This window comes from Lissotriton vulgaris, chromosome 7, assembly GCF_964263255.1.
Source record: "Lissotriton vulgaris chromosome 7, aLisVul1.2, whole genome shotgun sequence".
NCBI classification, from domain to species: Eukaryota; Metazoa; Chordata; class Amphibia; order Caudata; family Salamandridae; genus Lissotriton; species Lissotriton vulgaris.
The window spans coordinates 1,202,096,381-1,202,108,026 of record NC_141695.1 but is presented as its reverse complement, the minus strand read 5'-3'; the positions used below and the strand labels follow the sequence as shown (position 1 = coordinate 1,202,108,026).

Genomic DNA, 11,646 nt, shown 5'->3' with positions numbered 1-11,646 from the left:
CATAATTAAATACTTATAATGGCGAGACCTATTGACTATGCCAATGCTTGTTAGCCATGTTGCTGAGGAGCATGGCTAAAGATTGCGAAAAAATAGGCTATTAAAGTTGTTTTTATTAAGTTCCATCATGCAGGAAGGTTGATAAAATGGAAAACAAACTGCAGTACCTTATACCCACGGGAGAGTCACAGGTAGGAGGGAAGAAGCCACAACAAGCATTGGCATCGCCAATAGGTCTCGCCTTTAGGACCTTATAAGTGTTTAGTTATCCAGCACAATATCCTTTGTGCAACATCAACTGTTGCATGGTTAAACACTCATAAGGTCCTAAAGGCGAGGCCTATTGGCTATGCCAATGTTTTGTTTTCTTTAGGCCCAGGGAGACTAAGTGATTTGCCCACCAGACTCAAACACCTGGGTCCCCACTTTCCCAGTCAGCCCCTCTCACGGTTACACCACATCCTCTGCCTTCAGTATCAATCAACTAGGCAAGCACTTCCGCTCTCTCTCACAAGGGCAGGCTGCATAGTCATCTTTAATACTACTTGCGCAGCTCCCTGTTTTGGGAATGAAGGGCAGGTCCTTCAGAATTCACAACGGCCCTTGGAGTTGGTAGGGGCCCATGGAGAGCTAGCAGCCACAGTGTGGTGGTGGGGGGGGGGGGGAGTGATGAGAACAGTGTGACAGCAGGAGAGATGTCAGTGCTTGCTGTGTCCAGCTGTTCCGTTTACCAGCCAGATTTCAACAAACTATGTAAATATGGCATGCACATTTGGTTTTTGCTAATTGATTTCAGAATAAATATGTCCTGTCAACACGCTCTCAAACACCCTGCTTCCATGGTCTCAGGTCCGGTGTTGTGGTTGGTACATTGCCCTTGGTGGGGGCACTAGGCTCAAGGGGTTCCCTCCTAGGAATAGGTGCTTCAGACCACAGGACGAGTGAAGCATGGATTCAATCTGCGCTTATGAAGCCCCAAGCACCATGTGTGCTGGATGTGGTTTTAGCCAAGGTATTTCCCAGCAGGTTTAATTGGTGGTGCCAGCTACAATGAAAAGCAGCAGTGCTTGCCAAACATCTTCGAAAACATGTGTGCGTCTTAAGGGTCCTAACACTTTTTCACCTCAACAACCACGGTTTCCCCCTCACTTCTCTTTTAACGCCCACCCTCCCAAAAAAGTAACATTTGCTCTTTGTTTTGCTCCGCCTCCTGTACATGCATCTCTCAATACTCCTCCCCTCCGTTTAAGCAGTTTTTTTTGCACCCCCCTCAGTATATATCTACAATCACTGTTTGCATCCTTCGGATGTGTTTCTCCTTGCACCCTCTATACATGTTTCCCCCGATTTGATCACTAGATTTATATTCTTTTTTTCTCTGCACGCTGGTACGATGCTTGACGCCACCTGGCCCTGTGTAGGCACTATATTACAATATCTCAAAAAGATAAAAAATTACCGACAATTTGATGAAACACTCCAACCAACATCTGACATAAATGTCATTTGCGCAATTTTCGCCCAACTCATGCATAGAATTGACAGGCAGATACATATAGTAAATTACCCCAATGGCAATCCTGGGGCAACGCAAAGGTGTCCTAGTAGCTAATGTAGCCTTTCATGTTTCCCAACTTAATAAAATAATCCCACTATCCTGGTTAAGGGCGACTCCTGTTGACCTAGCCACTGAACGACAATACTACGCAAAAGTGGACATGTGGGAAGAAAACTAGCATTTGCAGTGCAATAGGTCTCGCATTAAGTAAGTTTGAGCTATTGATATTGTAAATGACAACATTTATTTATGTTTTGGTTTTGTAATCTCGAAATTAATAGCTTTGTCATTTACAATGCCAATAGTTAGAACTTTCGCAAATGTGACACCTATAGCATCTGTAATGCAATATGTGTGGTATTTACGTGACTTACAAGTATTGATATTACAAATAACAATGGCTTTAAAAAAAATTCAATAATTAATACTTAAATAAAAGTTATTGTAATTTATAACAGCAATAGCTTACAGACTTGTAAATAACTTGTGAAGATTAGGTTCAGTGTATTTTATTGTGACAATAATCCAAAAACAGAAGTGAATATTAACATATGTTTGTTACATTTGTAATAAAGCTTGAGAACATTTGAACCAAGTGAGGCTGTGGTGCGCGCATAGTGAGGCTGTGGTGCGCGCATAGTGAGGCTGTGGTGCGCGCATAGTGAGGCTGTATGCTATGTTTCGCTATCCTATGCTTTGATTAGTTATGCTATGTTTGCTATGCTGTTCGCTGTGCTGTTGCGTTTAGCTATGCTGTTTTATTATGCTATGCTGTTTTGTTATGCTTGGGGAGGGTGATCGTATGCGAGGGTGAGTGATTTGTGCGAGGATGAGAGGTGGGTTTGTGGCATGGCTGGCGTGCACACACATAGATCACATGAACTATGTCTAATCTGCAGTTTTGGCAGACTTTTCATACTGCTTACTAGAATCTCACCGCAATGCTTACGCATTGCTTCTGCAAGAACTAAAAAAGTGAGGAGTCTTTCAAAGGGATGAGCTACTTTCATGTGGATCCTTATGCTGCTTTTAGAAAAGGTGGAAGCTCTACAGCATCTCCAGAACCAACGAAGCAAAGGTGGGTGAGCTCTGGCCAACAGAGGTTACAAAAGAGGACAGCCGCACTGTTTAAATCAGACAAGTCCTTTAAGTGGGCATGAAATGGCCATTGACCCAGGGTAGTGAAAACATGCTGACTGGATTGGTAATAAAGAGTATTTAACTTTAGCAAAGACATTAGATAGTGTATTGGCAGTATGCAGCATATTTTCTCTCCCCCTCCCCTTTTCACAAAAGTTAATCCTAAAATCCAAGCTAAAGTTTACTCCTTTTGGCTCTGCATAAAGACCGGTCCAAAACGAACTCGCAGAGCAGTGAGGGAGCAATTATGAAGCAGGAAAAGGTTGATGGCGTAAGCAACATTGGAGAGGGGCACTCAAGACATACAGCAATGCAGAAGGAAGGGGTGCAAGAAGAAAATAAATCACTTCTGCAAGCGTTACACAGTAGAAGGGCACAGGGCTAGCAAAGAGTGAATGACCCATGATCCAAGGAAGGGGTACACTCATGGAGTTGAAGTAAAGCAGGCACTTGCTGAATAGATAGAAGCAAGGAAATGAGTGACTGAAGCCAACCAATGCAGCGAGTGGGGCCTGAGACCCCCAGCAAACAGAATAACTTTACAAGCAACAGCACATGTGCCATCTGGAATGAGCTGTGGTGGGGCACTGTGCAAATGGTAAAAGAGGCAAAACATACTCAAACATTTAATTGCATAAAGCCACTGGCAATGCCCTCAAAGCTCGTACGTTCTAGGGGGGGGGGGGGGGGGGATCTGATAGTATACGGTAGGGTCTGTCATTGTATAAAGTGTTTAGAGCCATGAAAAGTTGTGGACTAAAAAGCATCTCCTTGTAGAGTGAAACTGTAAAAGTGAGATTTGGTGGGACTAACAAGAAACAAAAACAAGCATTTGCAATGTAATAGGTCTCATATTACTGCTAGTTTGAAGTATTGGTGTTGCAAATAATGCACCGTCAATAGCTCTTACTTTCAGTAATGCTAGACCTAGTGCATTGCGAATGTTTGTGTACTGAGCCAGGATTGTGTCTCGGTGCAGTACCGCAAACTGCTCCTAGAGGCCCCTAATAAGAAAGGCACCAGCACGCATGCCTGGGTGCATTACTGCAAGCTGTTCCTATAGGCTCCTAGTGAGCAAGGCATCAGCAGTGCATGTCTACAAAGTAGGAGTTATCGGCAATTATGTTTTTTACCTACCTATGGTGCAGTACCTCAGGTGGCCAAAAAGGGGGCCTCTTCTGGTCGTTTCTGCACCCTGCTGAAGATATGATGAATCCACCCTACCCATAATGCAGTACATGCAAGAGTACTACGAGTACATTCAGATAGCTATAAATCCTGGAAATGTGACAAAAGATTGTTGTTACATTTATTTCTGATTAGGTTGTACTCTTTGTGGAGCCGATGAAGGGAAATTTGTAGACCGCCTCATATACATGAGCTATTCTGGTGAGTGAATTAACCACCGCCCATCTAGCTTAGGACCAAGTGTGTCCTGCCTGAATCCTTTAAAGAATAGTGCCTTGAGGCTGTAATTAAAACCCAGGAAGTAGCATCACATGCAACAGGGAGTGTCTTCATGGGAAGTTACAAGACACATGGGAGGGACTACAAAGCCTAAAGACGGAAGAAAAACCACCATTTACAAGGTACAGGAGACGAGACAACTAAAAGATGAGCAGAAACTGGGTGAAGTACAACCGCTGGATAGGCTAATCCTAAAAACCGATCGACACCCACACAAGATGGAGCGGCTTGGGAACATTTTAACATAAACAGACACTAAAGAACCACAATGAAAGCGCTATTTAAGTGCTGTAGAAAATTCAGAAATTGATCAGTACTTAATCGATGCTGCTCCAAAAGAAATAGGTAACCGCTTGACAAGTGGTGTGCGAGAAACCGCAGGCCCGCCCAGGTGTTAAGTCCTTTCGAAGGCCCTAAAGAAGTTGACGGAAGTAAGTTACAGAACAAGCTCATCTGCTCCCAAAGACTGGCACAGCATTATTAAGGCGGATTTAAAGGATGTCAGTTATGGCAAAATTGCCAGATGTGGAATTACAGATTACAAGTGTGTATAACTCATTGAATAAGGAGGTTAGAACGCACAGAACCGTCATACAAACCAAGACAATTCGCTGGTAAGCGTCCATTTTATTAGTCAGTTTATTTTTTAATAAAAAAAGCAGATCCAGAAACAAAGTACTTAACAGTGTCAGAATATTCACGGTATAAAATAAACACAAATGATGCGCCAAACAAAAGTGACAATTATCTACAAACTCTCTCCTCGTAATAAAAAGTCTGTGGCAGACTAGAGAGTACCAAGTCCGTGCAGTGGAAGTCATTCACAGTGCTCGTGGTCCTACACGTAGTTCTTGCTGGGGTAGTCACTCCTGGGCTGTGAAGCGACCGCGTTGTATCTCGCAGAGTAATTGTCGTCCTTTTTGGGGCAGGAGCAGCACAGCAGGCCACCCCCGAGCAGTAACAAGGCGGCAGAGGCAAATCCGATGTACAAGGCAGCCCCCAGCTCCCGCTTCTGGGATTCGACCACCAGTGGGTTGTAGAAGTCTCGAATGACCGAGTTGGCGGACCAGCAGACTGGGATGAGCATCAGGACGCCAGAAATCAGGAAGATGATGCCAGACACGACGCAGATCTTGGCCTTCGTATTCTCCTCCTCTACGCAGTTTGTGCACTTTGCTCCAATGATGCTGGCGAGCAGGGCCAAGATGGCGACGAGGATGGCAATGACGGTGAGAGCTCGCGCCGCCTGCAGGTCCTGCGGCAAGGCCAGCAGGGAGTCGTAGATCTTGCACTGCATCTGGCCGGTGCTCTGCACGATGCAGTTCATCCACAGGCCCTCCCAGATTATCTGCGCCACCACAATGCTGTTACCAATGAATGCAGTCACTTTCCACATGGGCAGAGCGCAGGTGATGATTGTGCCGATCCAACCAATCAGGGCCAAGGCCATGCCGAGGATCTGGAGCCCAGTGGAAGCCATCTTGTCTTACAGTAGATGTGTATTAAACCTGCAAAAAAGAAAACGTTAGAAAGATATCAATGCACCGCTCAGAAAGCACCATCAAGACAAAATGTACTAATTTGTTTCATAGAAGTGCTCGCTGTTCGAGCAGTAGCGGCCCCCCTCCCCCAAGCGCCTTGAGACCCTTCCGGGTGAGTAGCGCGCTATACAAGTGTTATGATTGATTGATTAGCATTGCAGAATGGAGCCCTCTAGCACAGCCATGATTACTAACTTTGTTCACTGAACGCCACAGATACCTCTTTATCCAATTTTGCGTCACTTTTAACGGGACAAGTGACGCAAAAGTGGCTCGCTTGGTCTTTATGCTAGGTATCACCAGAGAACACACAAAGGCCCATGGACGCAACTGCTACACGCGATTAAAATTACCCGTTTTAAATGATCACCTCGGCGCCTAAACAGAAGTGGCGCAGCGAGTGGCATACATGGGGGGGGGGGGGGGGGGGGGGGGCTGGCAAGTATATGGCGTCCCCTCCCGTTACGCCATTGGGTGCAGCGTGTACAGTGGCGCCAGAGGGACTCGCCAAGAGACATTGATTTATTGAATTACCTGATGCCCGGCAAGGGGCCATGTAGTATTTTGAATGAATAAAGGAATCATGCAAAGTAAATTCTTGAAGGTTTATTCCAAGAATAAAAAGCACATCTGGTTAGATCCACAACCAACAGGAAACTAACCAACAGTAATACATAGAACATTCAGTAACAGCATGCTTGGAATGTGGAACATAACCACATTTAAAGGATACACACACCTTAAAGAGATACTTACTAAATGTTACAATCCATACATGCAAAATAATTAAAGAACTAACATACTACAGGCCACAACACGGCTATGAACATTTCATTAGACAATGGTCATAGCCTTATTTGGTAGGGGGGGCGTCAACGTGCCAGCCTTGGGGTGGGCAGACTAACACTAGTGGCGTGGTTCGCTAAATTCACTGTTTGTAGACAAAATCACACACCAGAGCGCCGCCCCCCCCCCCCTACGGCAAAGCGCAGCTGTGGTAAAGCCGGGCTAGAAACAGACACGGGCCGCTGGAAGCACCGTGGGAAAGCGGGAGCCGGGGGTGGGACGGAGCCATGGTTACTCCCACCCCGCGCCCCTCCGCTCCTGAAGCACTTCAGGCGCTTTTCCTACGAGCGGCGGCCCGTCTCCTATTCGTGGGATGAAGAGAGTGATTATGGCGTGAGAAACACCGAGATGGGCTCGACAGCGCAAAGCACCGGCACTTACTGTACCTCAACGGGCTCAGACTCTGAGCAAGAGACGAACAAGGTGTGGGTTGAACACCCGTGACATTAGCAAACTGTAAGGAGGAGAAAGAAACTGCAAGAGCGCGAGGGGGGGGGGGGGGGGGGGGGGTTGAGAAAGAACGAGCGGAATAATATGTTGTCGGGCTTCTGGCCCAGCACTTTTTTCTGCAAATTGGGTACAGGACACCGCTCTATTGCAATACTAGCGCCTAGAAGAAAAAACATTGTCTTCGCGCCGACTTGAGATCCACGAAACCCCTCGCTCACCTGATACATGAAAACTAAGGGGGGGGGGGGTGTAACTACTCAGGTGTTAAGTTACCATCGCCGACAGCGGGGCGGCCACTCTTAAACACACCTAGCCATTTTATTAAGCTCGGGCACTAGGCGCGGCTTAGGTGATCCCAATCCGCACCACCCCCATCATCTGCACCAACCCGTTCACGGGCCCTCCAGCGCTAGGCAGCGAAGCCCATGTCGCAGGGATGCCCGGTCCAGGCAGCGGCGCACTACCTCACGCCGACCCGACCACCATCCCCGTTACTCAGAGGCGCCTCTTGTCCGACAGAAGATCCCTTCTGAAGATCCCCTGCCTGCGGAGCGGCTAGGATTGCGCACGGGGCAGGTTTTCAAGCCCCTTGCGCCACTTTTTCCCCCCCATTTTAAAAGTGGCGCAATGTGCTTGTAAACCTGCCCCTATTAGTTTTGATTGCACTACGCGCTGAACGCCGAGGATAGCGCTTCAGCAAAGAGTATTAAAGGCTCCGCTCGCGTAAACAAGACGCTTCCCTAGAGGAACGCAAGGTACAAACCACTGGGGGTAAGAGTTGGCAGGAGAAGCCGAGCCAGCAGCACAGTGCACAGAAGACTAAATAGTGCGCCCATCACACAAGAACATGGGGGAAAACCTCTAAATTCGACCTGTCTCGAATGTAAGCAGCCAGGATACAATAACCTCCTGAAAACTCCAGTCAGAGAGTAAACAAATAGCGGCGCCTGTGACCAAAAACACCCCCTCGCACTTACCTGCACCACAAGAGCCTCCGCCTGCAGCCCGGCCAAGAAGAAGAGTCTTCTGTTGGCTCCCCCTCCGGGACTTATATGGGCGGGCGGCCGCCCCGCCCCCAACACTGCACTCACCAGCGCCTCATCACAGGCGTCGAGCCGCCCTGGCTAAACCCACCGAAACCGAGGTCTTCCGGGGCTGGGCATGATGAAACCGGAGGAGGGGCAGGCCACGCTCTCGGGAGGTTGGGGCATCCCCCCAGAGCAGGGGTCCGCCCCCAAACTCGCAGAAACTCACCTGGCAGCACCCCTCCCCCCAACCTGGGTGCCTGTCTGGTTGGGCTCTCACTTGTCCTGTGGCCTCTAATAATTCACTTATTTCAACAATAAACACCGCCGACCTTTTCTCAGACATAAACACGCGTTGCAACAGGTGCTTGCTTCCCTGTGTGTTCCCCGGCCACTCCCAGTGCGTTACTTGACATCAGGCCTGGTTTGTAACACAATATTCCTGCTTGGACAGTTTAGTCGATTCCACTACAAAAATAGGTTATATTTCAATTCAGGTCACCTGACACCGTAATGTTACCGAGGAGGCACAGCGCCGTGTCTTGGTTTTTAACAAGCTTATGCATTCAGGGAGTTATAGTACAGATTCGTGCAAGCACTTCTTTGCATAAGGACAAAGTCGAGGGTGTTGTAGTCAGCCCTCTGTGACATGGGGTCACCTGATAACCACTACCACCCCAGCATGTGACGGTCTCTTCGGCAGAAGGCCGGACTGGTGCCCGATTTCGCAAGGCCCTGTGCCCGGCGATATTGTTGCCATATATGGATGTGGTCCTTCTGCTAGGCTGACGACTTTGGTGCTGGAAGCCAGAGTTCGAGCCTCGGGGTCGCGTCCACGTCTTGTGGTGTTTCTGGGCAAATCCCTTAATCCTCCCGTGCCTGAATGTAATGTAAATATGGTGCTTATGTAAAGCGCTCCAATACCATTTGTTCGAGTTCGCGCTATATAAATATGCAACCAGAAAAAAAACACGACCATTTATTGATTTAAGATCCCAGACAGGATACTAAACCAAATCGCATGCGTTCATTCTGCCCTTGTTTACTTTAATTATTATAAAGGCACGGTATATAAAAAGGTGGTTGTCGCACGTGAAGTCTGAGGCCAGTTGTAAGTGGTCCGGTAGTAAGACCAATTTCATGAAAAAATACGCTGTTTTTTCAGGAAACCCTCACTCACCCTAGTGGTGACATGCTTCATTATCGAGTCCACCGGGAGAGATCGAATACCTCCCCGGTGTGCTGCGACGCCAGGAGACTGCGGAGCAGGTTTTTGTGTGAAGATGAAGTGTGAAAAATAATGAGGTTAAAAATGTCAATGGTTGTACCAAAAAAACTTTATTCACTGGTCAACCTGACATATTAAAAACAAGTTATGTGAAGGGAAACTAGCCAATTACTTTATACTGGTGTTTACCCTGTAGAGAAGGTCAACATGTTTCTGCCCGTTCTATGTGTTACTTTACTGGGCTTTCATCAGGACCGGTAAGCGAGTGTGCCAATGACAGGAGGGGCGTGCTAAGGCCCGCCCTGCCAATGGTCTTATGCGAGGAACCTACGAGTTTGTAAAGAAATAGATCCACGCCCCATAGATCCACGAGATCCAGCGAGGGTGCAGCTAGGTGCCGAGCGGGTGCTGAGCGTTGCGGGCGGTGTGCCATTGTCGCTCCCACCACCCTCCTGAGTTCTATGGGGCGTGGATCTATTTCTTTACAAACTCCTAGGTTCCTCGCAAAAGAGGTAAAACCCCACAACTTATGAGTTTGTTTTTCTTTCTTTTTTGCACCATTTTACACATAGTGCTATTTTTAACTTTCACGACCATTGGCAGGGCGGGCCTTAGCGCGCCCCTCCTGTCATTGGCACACTCGCTTACCGGTCCTGATGAAAGCCCAGTAAAGTAACACATAGAACGGGCAGAAACATGTTGACCTTCTCTACAGGGTAAACACCAGTATAAAGTAATTGACTAGTTTCCCTTCACATAACTTGTTTTTAATATGTCAGGTTGACCAGTGAATAAAGTTTTTTTGGTACAACCATTGACATTTTTAACCTCATTATTTTTCACACTTCATCTTCACACAAAAACCTGCTCCGCAGTCTCCTGGCGTCGCAGCACACCGGGGAGGTATTCGATCTCTCCCGGTGGACCCGATGATGAAGCATGTCACCACTAGGGTGAGTGAGGGTTTCCTGATAAAAACAGCGTATTTTTTCATGAAATTGGTCTTACTACCGGACCACTTACAACTGGCCTCAGACTTCACGTGCGACAACCACCTTTTTATATACCTTGCCTTTATGGTCACTCTTCCTTTGATTACCTGTAAATTGTTTGGGGACTAAGAGTGCCCTTAAAACCCTTTCTCTCCTTTTGTTGATATATACTTTAATTATTAGTCAGCGATCGTTAACGTTGCTCTAGAACATGGGTACTCACAAACTTTCTCTAGAGGGCCAAATTTACAGTGTGGTTTGTGTCCGAGGGCCGCACCGGTGGGGGCAGGGTCAGTGGGGGAGGGGGCGGGGCTAGATCTAAAAAAAACTGTGACCATGAGGTTGATCACAGGTCCCTGTAGGGGACGCTTTCGTCCACTGAGCCACCAGACCCGGCAGACACACATCTGTCTCTCTCTCGTTCTTTTTCTTCTCTCTCTGTCTCCCTCTCTCTCTCCCTCTCCATCCCTCCCTCTCTCTCTCTCTCTCTCTCTCCTTCTCTCTCTCTCTCTCCTTCTCTCTCCCTCTCTCCCTCTGTCTCCCTCTGTCTCACTCACTCCGACTGTCTTACTCCCTCTCACTCCCTCTGTCTCACTCATTCTGACTGTCTCCATCTCTCTCTCTCTCTGTCTCCCTCTCTCTCTCTCTGTTTTCCTCTCCCTCACTCTGTTTCCCTCTCCCTCACTCTTTCTCCTTCTCTATCCTTCCCTCACCATTCTTCCTTCTGTCTCCCTCTCTCTCCTTCCCTCTCCCTCACTCTGAGGTATCCCTCACACTGAGGTCTTTCTCCCACACTCTGTCTCCCTCTCCCTGTCACTCTCCCTTTCTCTGTCTCCCTCTCTTCCTCTCCCTCTCCCTCTCATTCCCTCCCTCCCTCTCCCTCTGTCTCCCTCCCTCCCTCTCCCTCTGTTTCCCTCTCCCACCTCCCTCTGTCTCCCTCTCCCTCCCTTTCACTCGGTCTCCTCTCCCTCTGTCTCCCTCCCTCCCTCTGTCTCCCTCTCCCTCCCTCTGTCTCCCTCCCTCCCTCTGTCTCCCTCTCCCTCCCTTTCCCTCCCTCCCTTCCTCGCTCTCCCTCCCTTTCCCTCCTTCCCTCTCCATCTGTCTCCCTCCCTTTCACTCCCTCACTCTCCCTCTGTCTCCTTCCCTGTCTACCTCCTTCCCTCGCCCTCTGTCTGCCTCTGTCTACCTGGGACTAGGTATACATCAGAAATATTGCTAGAAAATGTGATATTCATCTTATCACTTATGCTGCCAGCAGTATCTTGTGGGTGAAGGAAGACCGCACTGCTGATGCCCGTGATAATACATACCAAAATTTGGGAACATGATAGTGGAAGCCTTTGAAAAGAAATCGTTGCAATTTAATATCCCACCGACTAACGAAGTAAGCAGAAGAAAT

General features: G+C 47.9%; 1 protein-coding gene across 1 annotated transcript; it reads right to left on the bottom strand.

Moving 5' to 3' along the window:
• Positions 1–4,772: 4,772 nt before the first annotated feature.
• Positions 4,773–8,143, bottom strand: LOC147703174 (claudin-6-like). The gene is made up of 2 exons (XM_086931710.1): positions 7,980–8,143; positions 4,773–5,673 (listed from the first exon to the last, which is right to left on the bottom strand). The coding sequence occupies exon 2, from the start codon at positions 5,643–5,645 to the stop codon at positions 5,004–5,006; it is 642 nt and encodes a 213-aa protein (XP_086787836.1). The 5' UTR covers positions 5,646–5,673; positions 7,980–8,143; the 3' UTR covers positions 4,773–5,003.
• Positions 8,144–11,646: the final 3,503 nt, after the last annotated feature.

Coding starts and splice junctions, on each gene's coding strand:
- LOC147703174 (XM_086931710.1), bottom strand. CDS start 5,645: ATGGCTTCCACTGGGCTCCAGATCCTCGGCATGGCCTTGGCCCTGATT.